Raw genomic sequence first — 22518 nt, 5'->3', positions numbered from 1 at the left:
GATCCCGTTTAGGTTCCACTTTCTTATCAGGAGCCTGAGATAGATTTGATCATTGTCAGGTTTTGGAACAACTGCCCAGGGCAGTGGGGAATTCCCATTCCTGCAGGGATTTCACAGCCCTTGGGGACATGGATCAGTGGTGGCCTTGGCTGTACTGGGGCATGGTTGGACTCGATGTTCTGGGAGCTGATTCCCAACCTAAATGATTCCATGAATGCATGATGGTGCTCCCGGTGGGAAATGACTGGTGGATCATGGCTGAACTGGGTAAAGTTTTAAGGAATTTGAGGAGGGGTGCTCAGGGAAGAGGGAATTTCTCCTCACACCTATGGAGTCCATCGTGTTCTTTGGTGACTCTCTCAGTCTGCTCTCACTTGAGTTTTAATGTCACACAAAATATCCAAGGCCAGGTTGGGTGGGCTTGGAGAAACTGGAAGAGTGGGAGGGCCTCTGCCCGTGGAAGGGGGGGGGACTGGATGGGATTTGATGTTCCTTCCAACCCAAAGCATTCCGGGATTTTGGAGTAAGTTGAATTCAAGCTTCCCAGTCTGAGAGATCCAAAGGAAAATGGAATATTATTTTAATGAGGAACAGCAGGGTGTACAATCCCAAATTCCTTGTGTTTGGATGAATCATCACTCCTTTATCATACAGGGCACAGCTCCCTGCCTGCACCAACATGTCCATGGGATCTGGGGGTGGCACAAGTCAGGGGTTTAGGGACAGATGACAGAAAACTCCACAACACTCTAAATCCCATCAATGTGGGATCGCAGGAGCTGCAGGTCCCTAAATTCCTTTTCACCAGGGATAATCCAATGGTTTCATTCCTTACATTCTGACTTACGCTGGAATCCTGGTGGAGCACATAAAAAAGGGGAGAACATTCCTGTAGTGCTGCTTATTTTCCGTAAAACATGTAAAAAAGAATTTGAAATGTAAAAATCACCTTTTTTCTAGCTTTTGATAGATTTATGGAAAAATCCAAGAATTATTTGAGATGGCTCCTGATCTCTTTATTATCATGGAGAGGCAGGGAGTGCTTGTAACTCCAAACTGGAGGGTTTTTTTTATGGAAATGCTCCAAAAAGCCACTTTCCTGATGGATCACACACTTCTGGGGGAGGAAGAGAGTTTCAATTACCCTTCAATATATGAAAAAAAAACATTCCCAGCAGGTAACTCTCCCAAAATAAAACCAGGAAAGTCTTTTCTACTCAGCATAGAAAAAAATCAGATCCCTCTGCCTTGAACTGCTCTATACAAAGGGAATTCACTGCCCCAACTAGGCAGGAAAAGAGAAAATGAACAAGAAGTTGATTATTGACTTTGTTTTAAACTTTGGGGATCCCAATCACCCCAAAACTGATCATTCCATCTCCATGGTGGATGCAGCTGGAATTCCAGTGCTGGATGTCAAGAAAAGCTCTGAGATCAGTGGAGGTTGGGACTTGCAGATATTTGGGGTCTGGAAGATGCAGCTCCATCACTTTAGGGGGAACCAGCAAGTCCTGTCTCAAACTAAAAGGAAATTTCTTATTCCCAGGCAATTTTGACCTTCAAATCCTAATTGTGCATCCCTGGTGTCACTGGAATGGGTTTCCTCCCTTCTAATCCATGTTTTTATCCCTCCTTGTGTCCCATCCACGATCCAGGCCAGGCTGGAGAAGAGATGGGTTGGTAGCACAGCAAGATCGGAGTGTTTCATTATTTTACGTGGTTTTCAGGTTGTCCAGAGACGCTTCCCCTGAATCCCTGGAAGCATCCCAGGTTCCAGGTTGGACACTGGGCTTGGAGCAGCCTGGGACAGTGGGAGGTGTCCCTCCCCATGGATTGAGGTAGAATGGGATGGGATTTAAGGTCCCTTTCACCCAAACTATTCCATAATGCTATGATTCCATGATTTCACGTTCAATGTGCTTTGTGAAAAAAAAAAGGGGGGAATTTCTCCACTGCCATCCTCATCCTCCCAGATCAGCCTGAGAGAGAGCTGCAAAAACCTGGAAAATCTACCCTGTGCTCCACCCTTCTCTGCTTTGGGACCACCCAGATGATTCCTGCAGCCATCCCATCAAACCCAGCCACTTTTCCCAACATCCAAAACAGCACAATTCAGTATTTGATGTCCAGTTTAAAAATCCATCAATGACATTTCAAGGTTGGATACCCCAGAACTGAATCAGAGTGGTTTCAAATTCCAGGGAACTGCCAGTTCCAACTGCCTTTGATTGCTGATCCAACATTTTCACATCCATTTTCAGTCCAAAATGGAAAATAAAATAAAAACCATTCATATCTCAATTTGTTTTTCTTATTCATGGCCTGGAGTAAAATCCCATTTCCTTTTCAGTGCTTTATTTTGGGAATGTAAAAGAAGATAAAACCACTCCTACAATCAACATTATGAAGAGAAATCTTACTTTTCTTAGCACCTCCTGCACCCTAGAATAAAATGGGAACAGGCACGGGAATACATTTCCTTTCCTACAAAAATCTGGATTTTCAGGACACACAGATTATTCTGCCCTGAAAAAAAGACATCTGTGGTCTTTGTCAATTGAAATTCTTTATCAAATATTCCATGGGAGTGAAGGAAAGGAAAAATCCAAATGGAAAGAGGAAACATGGATTTCAGCCTGCAATTTTAGCTTGGGATCTAAACAATGGAGCAGGATCTCCTGTTCCTTATCACCCAACTCCTTTATCACAGGGCACTTCCCAAATCCTGATTTCCCAGAGTTCCCATCACACAGCCACCACAAGCCCTGTGCCTGGAAAATCCATCTCCAATGGGCATCTAAAGTTTGGTTTGGATTTTGGAGGGAAATTTGAGGGAAAAGCAGGGAAGTATTTTAAAGGCAATGAAATGTTTCTTGGTCTGTGGAAGGTGTCCCTGCCTGTAGGATGAGATTTAAGGTCCCTTCCAACCAAAACCTTCTGGGATTCTGTGGAAATGACTGACAGAGAGCCACTCTGGCTCCCAGCCCTTCCCAAGAGAGTCCTGCCAAAATCACCCATGGAGAATCCTCTTGGACCACCCCTCAGTTCAGTGGGTCTCAGGAGACATCTGTGGGAAGGTGCTCGGCAAGGTTTGGATCCTGAGTTCCAAGACACACCAATCTCCAACAGAAAATCTGCCTCAGGGTCTCACCATGCCTGACCTGCTCCTGCATCTATCCGTCCATCCATCCATCCATCCATCCATCCATCCATCCATCCATCCATCCATCCAGTTCAAATCCAGAGCTTCCAATGGGAAATTCTGTGGTTTGTATTTTTAAGGGTATCAAACCTCACTGTCCATCCAGACTCAGAGCTCCTGCTTTCTTCCAAATCCCACAGTCCATCCAGACTCAGAGTTCCCATCACTTTCCAGACCCCACAGACCATCCAGACTTGGAGTTCCTATTTTCCTCTAAACCCCACAGACCATCCAGGCTTGGAGTTCCCATTTTCCTCTAAACCCCACAGACCATCCAGGCTTGGAGTTCCCACAGTCTTCCAAACCCCACAGTCCATCCAGACTCAGAGTTCCCACTTTCTTCCAAATCCCCCATCAGTCGCAGAATTCTCACTGTCTTCCAGACCACAGAGTCCATCCAAATTTGGAGTTCCCATCATTTTCCAAACCCCACGGTCCATCAGAGTCAGAGCCACTGTTTTCCAAACCCCATTGTCCATCCAGATTTGGAGCTTCCCATTTTCTTTCAAACCCCATGGTCCATCCACACTCAGAACTCCCATTGTTTTCCAAACCTCATAGTCCATCCAGATTTGGAGTTCCCACCATTTTCCAAACCCCACAGTCCATCCAGACTCAGCTTCCCCCTTTCTTCCAAACAGAGCATGGTGCTGATAACCTCAAGGTTGTGGGTTCAATTCAGTTCAGATTTGGACTCGATGATTCTTGCAGGTCCCTTCCAACCCGGAATAGTCCATGATTCCAGAGGTGATCTTTAAGGTCCTTTCTGACCTAAACCATCCTGGGATTCTCTGAAAATGTCCTGACTTGGAGCTCCCACCGTTCTCCGAGAACAGGAACTTAATGACACCAAAACTGCCTAAAACACAGGGAGCCAAGAGCATCCTGGGAATTCTCCAGCCCCCGAGCATCACCAGTATGGACCAGTACAACTCCAGCTGACACCAGTTGGAAAAGGAAAGCCCTGCCAGGGCCTCAACAAACACACTCACCACGGGGCTGCCTTACCTGGAAAGAGGCTTTATTGAACAGAGCTGGAAAATTATCTCTTCAGTGGAATTACTGAATTTGCACAAACATTTCTCTACAGAATAAAAAAAATCAAGCCTTGTCATTGTTTTACTGCATCTCGTTGTGCTTTTGATACTTATTTTGCAATTATTATACTCATCTTTTTTTTTTTGTTTTCACATTTGTACTCCAATTATTTGCATATCAGGTTTTGTTTTTAATCCTAGGGTGTCGAGAGAACACAGGATAATAATAATAATTATAATAATTATAATAATAATACTCTTCTTTAGACAAAAGTCTTTTTTTTTTTTTAAATGAAGTTAAAAGCTGAGCTAATTTAAGGAAAAAGGTCTTCAAATTTCATAACCAACTGGAAGGGAACTTTACAATGCAGTGGAAAACCGGCACGTGTTCAGTAGCTCGAACCCATTTTGTACAGCTTTAATTCTTTTTTTTTCCTTGTAAAAGTGGATTATTTTTATTTTTTAAATTTTGTTTGTTTGTTTGTTTGTTTTTTGAATTTCGCTACAATAACAAAATAATCTTTCACCCTCTGCACCGAGTCTGGCTCCGGGGCAGAGGCAGAACCCCCTCGGAGCATCCGGAGCTCCGGATGTCGGGAGCCATCCCAACGGAGGGGGAGAGTAAGAAAATCATCCCGTGTTTCACCACCTTCTGCACCAAGTGTGTGTCTGAACCACCTTTGTTCCTCTGGTTGACCCACTGGAGAACCTGAAACGACAATGACGACAACAAGAAGTGCTGCGCCCATCGGCAGCACCGACGGGAGCTGTTTTGAATGGGTAAGAAGCTGAAAGGCCATGGCTGTCTGGAAGGTTACACAACATGGATCTCATCCCAAAGGCTTTCCACAGCAGCTTAGGTCCATCCATCCTTCTCCAGAAGCGGCTCTGTCTCCTTGCCTGCACACCCAGGCTCCAGAGTTTGTTTAGAAAAGAGTTTGCACAACCCCCGTTCTTAGCGGTGCAAAGCTTCCGTGTTGAAATCATCGTTATTATATTTTTTTATTTATATATATATATATGTATATATATATATTCTGTTCTTTTTTTTTTGTTTTTTGTTTTTTTGAAATCAGGCTTGTTTCATTGAAGGCACTTGGTTTCCATGGCAATTTATAAAAGACGGTGGTTTGGTTTCTTCACTTCCGTAGAGCTGATGACTCCGGTGGGGAGGGGAGAGGGATCTTCCAACGGCCTCGAGCAAACTCCCAGTGAAGCCTGTGACAAATGTAAGCCCAGGTGGCACATCCTGGATGGGAATGCATGCAAGAGGAGACAGCACACAGTCACCAAGCAGAGCCGTGAGGAATGAAACGGGGATGTCTGCGAACAGCTCCTGTTCCGGCTTATCCTCGAGGGAAGGTGACATTTGTTTAACTCTACGCTAAAAACCTTCGGGAAGGGAAAATGAACGCCAGCTCTCCACGTACCCTGTTTACAGTGAGGTGTTTCTCTCTCTCTCTCTGTTTGTATTTCCTCTCTCTCTCTCTGTCTTTCTTGCCTTCCTCTTTTTTTTTTTTTTTTTTGGGCAGGCCATTCGGTTTCCATGGTAACAAGCAAACGATTCATTTGAAACAAAACCAGCCATGACTTTGTGCTTTGACAAGGGTTTCTAGAGCTCTTAGCCGAGAGTTCAACCAGATGATGCTGAATTCATCAGCGACCACAAAAGCACCTGAAGGTCTCTTCCTTACTTAGGCCAGATCTCGGTCTCAAGCTTGGTTCTTCGTGAGTTCCACTCCCATGATGCCTTTTCAAGTCCCCAGTGCTTTCTTAATATGTTTTTTTTTATTATTTTTTTTAATTACTTATTATTTATTTACGTATTTATTTAACTTTCGAGTCAGTCAATGGAGGAATCTTTGGTAGCTTGTTTGGAAATGTCCATTTTACAAAGACTCTTTCTTCATGCCAGTGCCTGGTGATTCTTTTGTAGCCTCTGCCAGGATAAGGTCACCTCTGATGACTTAAGACAGACATGAGGATGAGGAGTGGGAGAAGTGGTATATGTGCTAATGGCCCAACAGCACCTGATCGTAGATCTACAAAAAGGGGAGAAAAAGAGAATTAAAGAGGTGCCCACACCCCCTCAGCATTGCTGCGGTGTTCCAAAATCACCTCCCACCACCAGGGGACAAGGACAACCCTCACCAATTGGAAAGAGCAGGAACTGGGATGAAAATCTACCCGGGCTGTGTAGTTACCTCTGTTTTAACGCACACACAGGCTGAGGGAATCACAGCAGTGATTTCTATGGATTCCACATTGTTTGGGACCCCTGGACATTGGTTTGATGTTGTTTTATCTGCCTGAGTATCTCAAATCCAGCCCAACCTCACCCACCGCTCTCACCCATCCAGCGTCTTCCCATCAGAGCTAAGGATTCCCAAGGAATTCCACTTTAAACCTCCCAAGGGAACCAAAGCAGGTATTGTCCTGCTGGAAAGGATCCATCTGGGAAGTAGAAAGGCAGGAAGAACCTGTGGGGAAGAGCCACGTACTATTGGCCGGTTGGTCTGATTTCATACACTCCCCTTCCACGATGGACACGTCGTCAATAGCAATGTCCCCTTCGATTCCAGGGCCACGGATCCCTTCAAAAATGAGCTGGAAAAAAAAAAAAGAAGATCAGAGGGTGATAAATAAAAAACATCCAGCAAAGCAGAGGGGGATAAATAAAAAATGTCCAGAAGATCAGAAGGGGATAAATAAAAAAGGTTCTGTTGTGTTTGGATCGGCCACAAGGATGGGTTTGGAATGTTCTACAGATAGGTTTGGGGTGGGAAAACCAATTCAGTGGAGTTGGAATTTCTGCAGTGGGAAAACCAATTCAGTAGGATTGGGATTGTTCCACAGACATTTTTTGGGATGGGAAAACCAATTCAGTGAGACTGGGATTTCTGCAGTGGGAAAACCAATTCAACCCAGTTCTCATGAATGTGAGGGTGGACAAGGATGGGGTGTGAGCTCTGAGGGCTTTTCCTCTTTGGAATGAGCTGGAAATCCTCCTCAGTTGTCACTTGGTGTGTCCAGAGCAGCTCCACTACTGGTTGCTGTGGCTGTGTGAGGACAACATTCCTGGAGCAAGGAGCAGGATTCAATGGAATTAAAGCTTTAAGGAGATTGGAGGTGTTTTTCCCAAAAATTCCTGCTACCTGAAGAGCACAACTTGAGGAAAGTGTTGAGGGACTGAGTGTCCACTTAAATTCAGACTCCATGGAAACACAGAGGAGGCAGAGAAATTCCATGGAGACCTGAGAGGATTCAATGGAATTAAAGGTTTAAAATCAGAGGTGTTTTCCCCAGAAATTCCTCTGCTACCTGAGGAGGCACAAGCATGAGGAATGTGTTGAAGGACTGAGCATCCACTCAAATTCAGACTCCATTCGGACTCAGGAGCCAGAGAAATTCTACGGAAAACTGAGATTCCTGGCAGAGAGCAGGATTCAGTGGAATTAAAGCTTTAAGGAGACTTTTCTCCTTAAAATTTTTCTCCTTAAAACAGGAAATTCCTGCCATCTGAAGCGAGCAGCAGAGGCACAGCTTGAGGAACGTGTCGAAGCACTGAGCATCCACTGAAGTTCAGATTCCATGGAAACACACAGGAGCCAGAGGAATTCCATGGAAAACTGAGGTTCCCGGCTCTTGCAGGTGACCCAACCCGTCCCTCCCATCCCATTGCCTGCACTGGGGACCCTCATCTGCACATGGTGGACAGGACAGGACCTGTCCCCTGCATCCTTCTCTGGGCCCAAAGCTTGGGAGAAACCTCCCAAGATCCAGCTTGGTGTCTCTGCATCTATAACACAAAGGGCTCAGGGAGGGAATTCCTTTCGTTTGGATCCCACAGGGATCTCCTGGGTGGATCTTGACTTCCCAGATCTCCTGCTGGGGCAGGAATTGGTGGCAGGGACAGCCCCACTTCTCTCCTACCCTTTTTAAAACAGCACAAAAAGAAAGGACTTTTCTTCCAATTAAGACATACGCAAGTGTCTCATTTCAGACATTTACTGTGGAACTAAATTCCATGCTAGGATCTATTTTTCCCAACGTGCGGGTTCTCATCAGGTTTAGAAGCTTTGATTCCATCTAGGAATGGTTTTTCAGAGCAATTGGGATGAGTTTTATCACAGCGAGGGACGCAGTAGAGAATTTATTCCAATATCAGAGGAACTTTAACCTCTGCTGAGTGGATGACTGGGATTTTAAAGTCCTGCTGATAATTTTCTCTCCAATATTCCTTGTCTGAAACCAAACTGCTGGAAGAGTAAATTGTGCCTGGATCTTGAGAGGAAAACATCTCCTTGCCCAAAATCCAACCCCTGCTCCTTGGCAGCAGGAACACCACCAATCAGTGGAGTTGAAAGTCCAATTTTTCCTGACAATGGAAAACAATTTCCAGCCTAAAGGGCTCTGTCCAAACACAACAGGCAGCATTTAATTAAAAGCTGCATTTGTTTGTGATTTCGGTGGCCCTCAGAGAGGGGTTGCTCCACACTCAGAAGAAATCACAGCACAGGAGTTGCCAGAGCACGGAGCAGAGCCCAGCCTGCAGCTCCCAGGGATGGGCAGGAGGTGCCAGCTGAGCAGAATTCCCCACCAGCATCCCAAAAAAAAAAAATAAATTGCCCATTATGCTTTTGGGAATCTGTTGTTAAAAGTGCTGCATCAAACTGGAGAATAGGGGATACAGGAAAGGTCACTCTGCTCTTAACAGGATGAATTATGATCCCAAAAAGCCTATCCTGAGGAGTTTGGGGGAGATTCAACTTCTGCCTCATCCCTGGAAGTGTCCCGGGCCAGGCTGGACATTGGAGCAGCCTGGGACAGTGGGAGGTGTCCTTGCCACGGCAGGGGTGGGATGAATTGATTTTTAATCCCTTCCATCCCCAGCCAGTCTTGGATTCTCTGATTTTTCCACAGATTTTTATCTTCCTGTGTGCCCCCCTCACCCGTCTCCCTTTCCCTGCTGGGCACTTGGGGTGTCCCAGGACAATCCCAGCATGTGGGGGGTGCAGGAGGGGTTTCAGGGTGTCATTAACACCCCAAAAGAGGGGAGAGGGGAGGTTTCAGCTTGGTGCACATCGAACTGATAAAGGGGTTAAAATGCTGCTGGAGACTGGGCAAACTGGGACAAACTGGTATTCCACGTTCCCCCTGTCAGGGACGCTTCCAGCCTGAAAATTGGGAATATTCCCTTTTGGGTGGGTGAGTGAAAAGCACCGAGATCATTTAAACACGGAGATAAATCCTGAAGTAGCTCCACAACAGTTTTGTGATTTGGGATTGGGAATCCTGCAGGGCCAAGGGCTGCAAACCTGGATGTTCCCAGCCCATCCTGCTGATACTGGAATTTTTTGGATACAAAATGACCAAACCTGGGTGGGCTGAGCCCCATCTGGAGCTCAGACAGGGAGGGGATGGTGCTGACACAACAGGAGGGACCAGGACCTGCTGATCCCAATCCTTCGTGATAAATCCTGGAATTTTGACTTGGATGCTTCAATACTTCCATCCTAAATTAGCAATAAATCCAATCCCAATGATTCACACCATCACCGTGTCCTGCTGCTCAAACCTGAACTAAAATTGACATTTCCTGGATTATAGAACCAGTGTTCCCTCTCTTTTCGGTGCTCCCTATTTTTGGGATGCTCATTATTTAAAAATATTGAATATCTGAATATCTGAGCTAGATTTATGCAATTTTTTGAGATTTAAAGCACGGCAGTTCCTCATGACATAAGCTTGGTTCTATATCACAGGGACTGACAAGTTATAAAATATTTTACCCTTATAAATTACCCAATAAAAAGTTTTAATTTCCATGTCACTGCAGTGTTTTACTGCAAAGATTCACTTCAATTCCCTCTCCTTAAATTTAACTGGGAGCTTTATATTCCTTCCTACTTACACTCCTAAATGGAAAATAAAATTTGCCTCGATGCAAGAGATGCTAAAAAAAAAAAAAGTAATTTAAGGCTTCAAGAGCTCTGACATTTATTTGTTATATTTGGCCAGAGCTTTACATTTATTTTATGCTGAAACCTTTAAACACAACAATGTTAAAGGTGAGAAACAGCCAAGAAGAGAAGCATCCCTTTGGATCTCCTTCTTCCACTCCTCTGGATTGCTGCAGCCAAATCCTCTGCATTTCCCTGCCCAAGGCTCTGATTTTTTCCTGATTTTCTAAAGCCCTTCTTAGGTCTCCAAAACCCCCTTGGACCCCTCAAATTCATCCCTTCCTTCTCTTTCCCAGGGCATTTATTAATCAGATATTAAACCCCTTCTCTCTCCTTCAGACTTCACAATTCTTGAATTCATCCCGAGTTCACCAATGAAAAACTCAACCACTCTGATCTCTTTTTGTGCCTGGCCTGGTCTCTGAGTGTTCCTGAGTTCTGCAATTCCTCTTCTCCCCATTCCTGACACTTTATTCCCATCAAACATCCCAGACTCCCAGTCTGGAACACCTCCCAATGTCCCAGGTGCTCCAAGCCCAATGTCCAACCTGGCCTTGGGCACTGCCAGGGATCCAGGGGCAGCCACAGCAAATCTGGGAATTCCAGCCCAGCCAGGAATTCCCAGTTCCCAGTATCCCACCCAAACCTCCCCTTTTCCAATTTGAAGTCATTCCCTGTGTCCTGTCCCTCCATCCCTTGTCTCCAGTCCCTCTCCAGCTCTCCTGGAACCCCTTCAGGCTCTGAGCTCTCCCTGGATCCTTCTCCTGTCCAGGGGAACATTCCCAGCTCTCTCATGTCCCGCTGTACTTCACAGATCCCTCTCCCACAATTTTCCTCTAATTCCCATCCGTGGAATTGCTCTGCAATCCCATTTCTCTCCTGTCAATGCCTCTCATGCACAGAAATAAAAACAGAGGGTCAAGATCAGGAATTCTCTGGAAATAAAGGAAATGAAATCCACTGTGGATTTTTAGAAAAGCAGTTTGGATTTACACTGAAGGAATTTTCCAAGGCCAAACACGATGGAGCTTGGAGCACCCTGGGATAGTGGGAGGTGTCTCTGGCCATGGCAGGGATGGGATGGGATGGGATGGGATGGGATGGGATGGGATGGGATGGGATGGGATGGGATGGGATGGGATGGAACAGGATGAGATCGAATGGGATGGGATTGAACAGGCAAGGATTCAATGGGATTGAATGGGATGGGATTCAAGGTCACTTCAAACCTAAACCACTCTGTGACTTTTTCCCAAAAATACATTTTCTCCCTTGGGAGACCTGGGAGTGGCAGAGAGGGCTCGGAGGAGAACCCTGCACTCAGGGCACGGCTTGTGACTGCCACATTCCATGAGGACATTCCCAGCCTCACCCACAGCCACACCTGCTGGCAGCATCTGCTTTTTTGGGAGTGTTCCGGTTCCAGGCGTGCCTGGGAACTGCCCCTAAAGATCCATCAGATCCCTGTCAACCCCAGCAGGAAATGTGTGATAAACCTGTCACTACCCCCTGAGCCTCATGCTCCCAGAAAACACTCCCAGATCATTCCTTTTCCCACCGAAAATCCACGTATTTCCAAAAAGCTCTAACACAGGGGCCCTAAGGAACTTCTCCCAGTGAGTAATTTTGTATTCTACTTGCTAATCTGAAATCAAAACCTGCTGGAATAACTCCCACATCTGAAAAGTGCACCAGCAGCTCCCAGAGCTGGGAAATCCCAAAGAAAATCCCAACATTCCAAGTCTCCCTCCCGAATTCCCAGTTCCTGGAGGTGCTGGCCTTACCTGGAATGAGGTGGGTGGGTTGATGTTCACCCGGGCTTGGTTCCAGTGCTGACCCTTATTCCCACTGGAGGACCACAAGGGGTTTTCTATGGCAGTCTGACCTTTGAGCCTCAGGTAAACGTTCAGACTTCCTGGAAAACAGGAGGAGAACTGGAGTTGGGAAGGCTCTCCCTGGAGCACAGGTGGCTGCAGCACCCCCCCCCGCCCCCCCCCCCGCCCCCCCCCCCCCCCCGCGTTTTCCATGGATCTGAGGTGTGGAAGTTTCTTGGCATAAATTCCAAACCTTTTAAGTTCAGGAATGTTGGGAAGTGGTGACTGGAACTCTCAGCAGAGTGGAACTGAGCACCCCTACTGCAGCTCAGGCAAGGCATGAGAATTCCAGGGAAAACAGGCAAAAAGGAATTTTCTGTGGTTTAGAGCAAGAAATTGGCATTAAACTTCCTTATCCAGGGCCAAATCAGCAATTTGGTTGGTTTGTGCTGAATTATTGCTTGCTTAAACCACCCAGATTCCCTCTGCCCATTGCTGGAGTTCCCCAGAGCCTGGCAGATCCATGTCAGGGACACAGGTGATACCCTTGGGAATATTCCCGGAGGACAACAACACCCTCGGAGTTCAAATACCTTCCAAAATCCCTCCCTGTGCAGGAAAACCCCCCAGAGCTGCACCTTTGCCCACCAGTAGGTAACTGGAGCCAGCACAGACATTTTTGACACCAGGGTCACCTGCAGGCATGAACAGAACCAGATTCTCTTGGTGCACCAAAAATTAGCAAATTCCGTTTTTCTGGGTTCCTTAATTCACAGGATTTGGGGGGTTTGTTCCTATTTGTCACCGTGGTTGCCTGCGGGTGTGTGGGGCAGTGGGGCTTCTCTGTGCTCTGTAAATTCAGAATATTTCTCTTCATCTCAGACTTTCAGACTGCCAAATCCCCACAGGAGCAGCGCTTTTTGGGATGCCTGGCACGGCAGATCCCACAGATTCCAAGGAAAACTCCCAGATATGGAAGGGTGGGGAGGGGCTGGGCTGGAATTCCCAGAGCAGCTGTGGCTGCCCCTGGATCCCTGGCAGTGCCCAAGGCCAGGTTGGACATTGGGGTTGGAGCACCTGGACAGTGGGAGGTGTCCCTGCCATGGCAGGGGTGGGATGGGATGGGGATGGGATGGGATGGGATAACGGGATAAGATCCATGGGATGGGATACATAGGATGGGATCCATAGGATGGGATGGGATCCATGGGATAATGACATGGGATGGAATAATGGGATGAGATGCATGGGATGGGATCCATGGGATGGGATAATGAGATAATGGGATGGGATCCATGGGAGGGGATAATGAGATAATGGGATGGGATCCATGGGATGGGATCCATGGGATGGGATGGGATCCATGGGATAGTGGGATGGGATTCATGGGATAATGGGGTTTCAGATCCTTCCCACCCAAACCATTCCAGGATTCTGTGGTGTTTGGAGCTCAGCTGACAGCTCCTAACCTACTCTGGTGGATAAATCCATGAGCTGGGAATGTTTAAGCCAAGAGCTGCCCTGACTGGCAGGATTCATTCCCAAAGGGGGATTGGAAGGTCCTCTCCACACTGGCAGCAAATTCCAAAGCCACGATGAACGATCAAGGGACAGTTGGTGATGAAACAGTTAATCCATCCCAGTAATGGGATTTGGAATTATCCATGGGGGATTAAGCCTTAATAAAATGTAATTACAAAAAATTCTATCCCAAATGAAATATTTCTCATGGAATCGCCCGGGTCGGAGTCACCTCTGGAAATCATCTCATCCAAAGCATGACTTAGTTAAAGCTTAGGACCAGACAGAGCTGGATTTGGGAGTCTCCAAGGACAGGGATTTCCCAACCTTCCTGTGCCAAACAACCAAACCCAAACCTGTGCCATTGTTTGACCCTTTCTGGCTAAAAAAAAAAAAGTGATTTTATGTTTCAATGGAATTGTCTCCATTTCAGTTTATTCCCACTGTTGCTTTTCCTGTCCCTGAGCACCCCTAATCTTCTTCACACTCTTCCTTCAGGAATTTATCCAACGGATAAGATCCTCCAAAACCTTTCCAAGGCCAAGTTGGACAGGATTTGGAGCACCCTGGGATAGTGGAAGCATCCCTGCCCATGGAAAAGTTTGGAACAAGATGAGTTGGAGGTCCCTTCCCACCCAAACCAATCTGGGATTCTACATAAGAATAGAATTTTGAACATCAGCTAAAATGATGGGAACTGCATTTGTTAAAAATTAGGGGACCAAAGTAATACTGAGCAATTTTGGATTTTTGCAATACACGCCCACACTTCCAGGAATAAATCCAATGGAATTGTGGCCATGGATCACCTCTGTCACCTGGGGTCGGATCCTTCCTTGCCTTGGCAATTCAAGGATTTCCACAGGGAAAGGAGGATCCCAACAAAAAACCTAAAATCTAAGGACAGACACTTTCTGAAGAGGAAATCCAGGGGGAAAAAAACAAACAAATCCCACTGGTTTTGGACAAACCTCAGTGCCTGTTTTCTTTACATTATCCCAAATAACTCTGCACTCCAAATATTTATCAGGAATTCCAGAAACTCTCTTTAACCCTTGATGTTCGCAATTTGTTCTTCACAATATACATAAATAAATGACCAGAATATGACCAGATATTGCAATTTCTATATTTTTCTCTCAGCATGGAGTGGCTGAATCGCTTCCTTCCCATAAAAAAGCCCAGCACAGAGCCAGGAGAATTCCAACCTGGAGCTGCATCCACCTTCCTGCAGCACAGAGACAACAAAAACAACAAAACCTGAGTGCACTTGTCTGCTCCAATTAAAATCTGAGCTCTGCCTGGGGGCAGGGGGAGCTCGGACAAAGCAAGCACCAGAACTCTCTGGGAGGATGAGTTTGCCCTTGAAATAAAGATAGAAATACATCAAAGCAGGTCACTTTGACTCTGGAAAACGTCTTGGCACGCTGGGAGTGCCAAGAAACCCGCAAAGGACTTCCAAAAATTGGATTTCTTTTTTTTGTTTTTTTTTGTTGGTTATTTTTTTCCCCCATATCAAAAAAATAAAAATTAAATGTGGTTGTTGAAAGAGCCAGGACTAAAAATAGACTGGCAGATACTGTTTGAAAATCCATATTCCTGCAGGTTTTCAGCAATTTTTCCATTATTTTTCCACATGAAATGCTGCTGCTCCCTGCCTGATCCTGAATCCATCAGGAATACCTAAAACACTCACAAATACTCCTTGAAAATCCATGTTCCTGCAGTTTTTGAGCAAATAGCAAATTTTCCATGACTTTTCCACAGGAAGCACCTGAGGAACGCTGCTGCTCCCGGCCTGATCCTGACTTGAGCCAGGAATGCCTAAAACATCCCGTTAGAATCAGGAAAAATCCTTATTAAAACAAACTTTTCCCTTTCCAGGCTCTAAAATTCCCATTAAAATCAATGGGATCCCCATGCAATTCCCTTCCCAAAATCTCACTTATTCAGGAAACACTTCCCAGCTGTAAGAGGGAAATTCCTCCACCCTACAAATTCCTGATAAGTGGAAAACAGAACGTTGCCACAATTTGGCTGCTCTCAGGCACCTCCCTGGGTTACAAGAAGCCCTTGGAGGGGATGATGCTCTTCCCATGCTTTTCCTCCAAAAAGAGGGAGTTTTCCCAGGTATTTTTCCCAAAGGAATTGGCTTTCTCTCACCTATGTGCTGTCCATACATGTGATAGTAGAAGCTGAAGCAATAGGCCGTGTTGCTGGCTCCGTAGGGATTTTTGGGAGCGACGCTGAAAACGGGACTGACGAGTCTGGCCTTCTCCCCCTCCAGCCTGGGCCGGGACGTCTCGATGTACATGTAAAAACCTGGAAAAATCCAAGGGGAATGTATTAGGGTGACACCTTCAACACCTGGACATCTCGATGAACATGTGAAAACCTGGAAAAATCCAAGGGGAAACCATTGGGATGAGGCCTTCAACACCCAACTCAAACAGAAATCATTGGGATGAGGTCCTCAACACCTGGACATCTCGATGTACATCTAAAAACCTGGAAAAATCCAAGAGGAAAGCATTGGGATGAGGCCTTCAACATTGTGGACATGTGAAAACCTGGAAAAATCCAAGGGGAGATCCTTGAGATGAGGTCTTCAGCACCTGGGATGTCTAGCTGTACATGGAAAAACCTGGAAAAATCCAAGGGGAGATCCTTGGGATGAGGCCTTCAGCACCTGGGATGTCTAGCTGTACATGGAAAAACCTGGAAAAATCCAAGGGGAGATCCTTGAGATGAGGTCTTCAGCACCTGGGATATCTAGCTGTACATGCAAAAATCTGGAAAAATCCAAAAGGAAACCATTTGGATGACGCCTTCAACACTGTGGACATGTAAAAACTTGGAAAAATCCAAGGGGAAAACCTTGGCTCAGATGAGGCCCTCAACACCTGGGATGCCTTCATGTACATGTAAAAACCTGGAAAATTCCAAGGGAAACCATTGGGATGAGGCCTTCAACACCCAACTCAAACAGAAATCATTGGGATGAGGTCCTCAACACCTGGGACATCTCAATGTACATCTAAAAACCTGGAAAAATCCAAGGGGAAATTATTTGGATGACGCCTTCAACACTGTGGACATGTAAAAACTTGGAAAAATCCAAGGGGAATGCATTGGTATGAGACCCTCAACACCTGGGACATCTCGATGTACATCTAAAAACCTGGAAAAATCCAAAGGGAAATAATTTGGTTGAGACCCTCAACATCCAGCACATCTCAATGTACGCTGAAAATCCTGGAAAAATCCAAGGGGAATTCCTTTGGATGAGGCCTTCAACACCCAACTCAGATGGAAATCCTTGGGATGGGGCCCCCAACACCTGTATACGTGTAAAAACCTGGAAAAAATCCAAAAGGAAACCCTCAGGATGAGGCCTTCAACACCTGGGATGTCTCGATGTACACCTAAAAACCTGGAAAAATCCAAGGGGAAAGCACTGGGATGAGGTCTTCAGCACTGTGAACATGTAAAAACCTGGAAAAATCCAAGGGGAAACCTTTAGGATGAAGCCTTCAACAACCAACTCAGATGGAAATCCTTGGGATGAGGCCCCCAACACCTGTGTACGTGTAAAAACCTGGGAAAATCTTAAGGAAAATCACTGGGATGAGGCCCTCAACACCTGGGACATCTCAATGTACATCTAAAAACCTGGAAAAATCCAAAAGGAAACCCTCAGGATGAGGCCTTCAACACCTGGGATGTCTCGATGTACATGTAAAAACCTAGAAAAATCCAAGGGGAGATCCTTAAGATGAGGCTTTCAACACCTGTGCACGTGTAAAAAACCTGGAAAAATCCAAGGGAAAATCCTTGGGATGCGACCCTCAGCACCCAGCACAGATAAATGCAGGATTACCATGGAATTATCAAGCATCCTTATAAAGTTTTCACTTCCATCCCCTCCCATGGCATTTCTGGGACTCATTTTTCCCCTGCCTGAAGCCCCTGTGTTTCCAGAAGCTGCTCCCAACCATGTTTTCCATGGAAATGAAAATTCAGGAAGCAGGCCAGTGCTGGAAAACATCTCCAAAGTGATGAACCTTTGCCCAGAGTGTGAGAAGGTTCAGCCTTCAGTCCTGAGCGGGGAATATGTCCCTGGAAACATGACTTATAAAATAAAGGGAAAATATGATGGAAACCGTTCAAGGAATATTTTCACCCGGCCATATTAATCCCAAAGAAGACAATAGCCATTTATTCCATTCCTGGAAGTGCCAACCACAGAGATATTATTTAATTAATCCAACCAAATGAATGTGGTGCAGGGTGAATTTTTACCCTTTGGAAGTGCAGACAATAAAATAGTAGGAATTACTGTAGGTCTGGATAAATTCAGCTGGATGTGTCGGACTTTTCAAATGCAAATCCCCTCTGCAGACAGGAGCACACGATAACAGGGGCAGCAGATTGAATATTGCACATTTGAACAATAGCCAGAGCAAAAATGGGGCAAAAACCACCTCGTTGTGACAGGCTGAGGGAGCCCAAGGGAGAATTAAAACGACATAAAGCAGGAGAATATTTTAAGATGAGCCAGATTTCCCCACTAGAGTTTAATGTGAAGGGAATCGCTTCGAAAATGGCACAATAAAAATGAGAGGAGGTGGGAATGGCACCCTCAGGGGTTGTGCTTTGGGACCTGTCACTCCTCAGCACTGGAAATTCCTTCTAGGAGCCCTTGAAGGATCTTGGTCTGAACTTAAAGAACCTTCCAGAGCCTAAAGGGGCTCCAGGAGAGCTGGAGAGGGATTTGGGAAAAGGGGTGGAGGGACACGACACAGGGAATGGCTTTAAGGTGAAGGAGGGTAGGTTTAGATGGGATACAGGGAATTGGGAATTCCTGGCTGGACTGGAATTGCCAGAGCAGCTGTGGCTGCCCCTGGATCCCTGGCAGTGCCCAAGGTCAGGCTGGACATTGGGGTTGGAGCACCTGGGACAGTGGGAGGTGTCCCTGCCATGGCAGGGCTGGCACTGGGTGGGATTTGAGGTCCCTTCCCACCCAAACCAGTCTGGGATTCTGGGATCTTCTCCATTTAAACTCCAGGACCAGGGTGAGAAGGAGCCTGAGAAGTCCCTGCCTTGTGTGACACAGGCAGGGGCAGCCGTGCAGGGACATGGACTTGATCTGTTGTTCCCCAGCTCTCCCCACAGGAAAGCTCCAGATTTCTGGGAATGGCTTCCACTGGCCAGAGGACAGGGATGGATGGGATGTTGGGAATTGGGAATTCCTGGCTGGGCTGGAATTGCCAGAGCAGCTGTGGCTGCCCCTGGATCCCTGGCAGTGCCCAAGGCCAGGTTGGACATTGGGCTTGGAGCACCTGGGACAGTGGGAGGTGTCCCTGGGTTGGAAAAGGGGTGGGACGGGATGAACTTAAATCCTTTCCTATCCCAATCAGTCTGGAATTCCATGACCAGGAAATGGCTGATCCCAAATCCCTCCCTGCTGGATCTCACCCTCCTTGGAGCCGGTGCGGTCGGCGTTGGGCCCCGTGTTGGGCGTGTATTTCGTGTCCCTCGTGGCAGTGCTTTGTTTTGTCCAGTCAAAGTTGTCGGTGTCGTCTTGAGTGAAAAGACAAATGTTCCCATCCTCAAAGCCACAGTGGAACTCTCCTGCCAGGACAAACAACAGGAATTTAGCGGCCAAGGTTTTCCATCCAATCCTTACTTTTTAAATTCCTTGTCAGTTATCCAGTTTTCTTTAGTAGCAAGCTCAAGAAACAAAATAAATCAAGGTCATCAATTTGTGCTGGTGAAGTTGAAAGTATATTTAAATCTTTTTGTGGAGCTCCTCCTCACATATTCAGATTTGTACAGTGGTTTTGGAGGTGTTGTCTCTTTTTACATTTCTAAAAAGCTGGGAAGAACAGGCAGCGTATCCATAAAAATAAAATATGGGGGGAAAAAAGTGGGAAGTGGATAAATGTGGTTTAGGGATAGGAGACAGCAGCTTTTCAAATTGTAAACATTATCTCCACATGGCTTCTCCTAAATGTTCCTTAATTTCAATAGGGATGGAAAAGGAAGAACTGGATAAAATGAGGCAAAGGAGATTTGGGATAGATATGAAGGAAATCTCTAAAAATCAGGACATTGCAGCACATGGAGGGATATCAGGGAGAGAATTGAGTCCCCACCACCAGATTATCATGACAAATTCCTGGGAGGAATATGTGGATGCATATGGGAAGGAGAGGGGACTGTATCATGTCCTGGACACACCTCCTGGATTTTCTCTGAGATTTCTGGGATGTGTTTGAAGGAAGTGGTAAACACGTAGGTCTAAAGAAGAAAAATTGCCAAGAACCCTGAAGAGGATTCCTGGGATCTTCTCCTGTATGGAATTATGAGAGCCTAGTGATCCCTGAGATCTGCCCTGCTGGGTGATGATGGGATGAGAAATTCCTCCTGTAATTTAAGAGCCAAAACAAAACCCAGCTTAGAAGTTCAGTTCTCTCAGAGCATAACAAGGCCCCGTGGAGTACAACACGCAGAAGCTGGATTTCACAGCACGAACAATTCCTGCTGAGCTTACTCTTCCTGCAAAGTCCATTGATTTATGCGAGAGACGCAGGAAATCTCCCCTCTCCAGGGAGAAGGCAGCAGCCTGTGCACATTGTCAGCTCGGAGGGCTGGATTTACATTCACTGCTAGGAGAAACTCAAGCCCTCGGTGTCGGGGGATTGCTCATCCCTGTTAAATGGAGAAGGTGGATAAATGTTTGCAGGTTTGGGCTTTCGGGGAGCTCTAAATCCACTTAAGCCACTGGAGCTTCCCTGTTAATCACTGAGGAGAGAGGGACCTGGAGCTTAGTGCTGCAGCACTCAGGTGATGCTGCAGGCTCAGAAATAAGCTTGGGAAATTCACTTCAAACCACAGGATGCACGCCGAGTGATCTCCAAATATTCCTGGTTCTCCTCTCGCCTTCCCAAAGAACAACATGAGGCCAGAAGGGTCCAGGGGGATCACGGAGGAGGTCAGGGGGGATTCTGCCCCTCTGCTCAGCCCTTGGCACATCTGGAGTGCTGTGTCCAGGTCTGGGATCACCAGGACAGCAGGGACAGGAGCTCCTGGATGTGGCCCAGAGGAGGGATGTGAGGATGAGGAAGGGCTGGAGCATCTCGGTGCCCAGGAAAGGCTGAGGGAGCTGGGGCTGCTCAGCCTGGAGAGGAGCCCCAGCTGAGAGGGGTCCTCAGCCCTGGGTGTCCCTGGGTGTCCCTGTCTGTCCCTGTCTGTCTGTCCCTGTCTGTCTGTCCCTGTCTGTCCCTGGGTGCAGGGAAGGGCAGAGCAGCCCCAGGCTCTGCTCCGGGCAGGGACGGATCCCAGGAATTCCCCAGCACAGGAGGCAGAACTTCTGCCCTGAGCAGAGCCCAGAGAGGGGCTGGAGTCTCCTCCCTGGGATATTCCAGAGCCACATGGACACAATCCTGTGCCCTGAGCTCTGGGATGGCCCTGCTGGAGCAGGGAGGTGACACCAGTGACCCTCTGGGATCCCTTCCAGCCTGAACCATCTTGGGATTCTGTGTCCCTCCAGAACTCTCTGTATAAAACACAATCCTATAAAACCAGGTAATCACAGGAATACAGTTCCCAGAAACCTCCTTGGCTCTCAGCACCTTGAGCAGCCTGTTTTGGAGACCCAGTAAATCCATCACCATCACCAGATCCTCCAGGAGAATTCATTCCCTAAAGCACAGTCACCTCATGGGCTGACGTGGGATTGTGGTTATCCCTGGTAACCTCAGCATGATGGGAGCTGCTGTGGGGACCAGGGAAGGAATTCCTGGCTGGGAGGGTGGGAGGGGCTGGGATGGAATTCCCAGAGGATCCTGGATCCCTGGTAGTGCCCAAGGCCAGGTTGGACATTGGGGTTGGAGCACCTGGGACACGGAAGGTGTCCCTGCCATGGCAGGGGTGGGATGGGATGGGATGGGATGGGATGGGATGGGATGGGATGGGATGGGATGGGATTCAGGTCCCACCAACCCAAAGCAGTCCCTGATCCTTTGATGGTTCCAGGATTGCACCCAAACCCTTCAGGAGAGAACACAACTGATCGACATCTCCATCTCTTTTCCAAGACTGGAAAGGGAATTCCAAGACCCTGCAAAAACTCCTGGGATACTCCAGGACTCAAACGAAGCTTCCTGAACAAAGCACCAGCTGTGCCTCTCATCTCCAAGAATTCCTTTTACACCACCTGAGCTCCAAATCCTCTTGGTTTACCCCACATTTTGTGGATTTTGCTTCCACCTCCACTTTTGCATCTTCCTGCAGCACAAAAGTTGCTGCTTCTACACAAAGGGATGAAATTAAAATGCAAAATTTAAGTGAATAAAAAAAAGTTTTGATTCCCAGATCCAGTCCTGGAGCAAAGTGAACAAAAGAAAGATTTTTCAGCCAGTCAGCACTTTCTGTACTGCCCCTTCAGTGCCTTAAAATCTGCATCAACTTCTTGTGCCCTCAGAGCTTCATGAAGAAATTCCACATCAGCAGAACAAAAGATTTTTTTCCCCCTCAGGTGAAGAAAAAAAAATGTTCAGACCAGATGGGGGAAAAAAAAGAGTCAAAGTTTGCCATTTATTTAATAGTCAAGCATTGATTTCATGTGGAATACCTTGGAAAAGGTTAGTGCTAAATGTTCTTGGCATTGAACACTCCTTAAATAATGACAGAAGAAGAAAAACGGGGAAAAGCTCCTCAGGCTTTGCTCCATACTTTTGTAGGAGCATTTAAATAGATCTGGATCTGTTAACCGATGAGCAGGGGGAACAAGCAGCTCTTCCACAGGTGCTCCAGCCATGGCCCTAACGATGGTGCTAATTAACATTAATGAGCGTGGTGGTTTTTGTCAGGGCACACGGCAGATCTGGAAGTGAATTCAGGTCATTAATAATTTCCTTGCCAATTAGGGTAAAAGCTGAAGCTGCTCTGGAGGTGAAACCCTTCATTGTAGCATG

At 46.7% G+C, this 22518-nt stretch overlaps 1 protein-coding gene across 1 annotated transcript in view; it reads right to left on the bottom strand.

Moving 5' to 3' along the window:
- Window positions 1–4935: 4935 nt before the first annotated feature.
- MDGA2 (MAM domain containing glycosylphosphatidylinositol anchor 2) overlaps window positions 4936–22518 on the bottom strand; it is a 296154-nt gene continuing 278571 nt past the window's right edge. The window contains exons 16-20 of the mRNA XM_062495446.1: window positions 19016–19171; window positions 15701–15859; window positions 11987–12117; window positions 6741–6846; window positions 4936–6281 (exon numbers count right to left, since the gene is read on the bottom strand). Coding sequence (XP_062351430.1) covers window positions 6193–6281; window positions 6741–6846; window positions 11987–12117; window positions 15701–15859; window positions 19016–19171 — 641 coding nt within the window. The 3' untranslated portion in view covers window positions 4936–6192. The remainder of the gene's footprint in view (window positions 6282–6740; window positions 6847–11986; window positions 12118–15700; window positions 15860–19015; window positions 19172–22518) is intronic.

This window comes from Cinclus cinclus, chromosome 6, assembly GCF_963662255.1.
Source record: "Cinclus cinclus chromosome 6, bCinCin1.1, whole genome shotgun sequence".
Lineage (NCBI taxonomy): Eukaryota > Metazoa > Chordata > Aves > Passeriformes > Cinclidae > Cinclus > Cinclus cinclus.
This window is presented reverse-complemented; position numbering and strand designations above follow the sequence as displayed.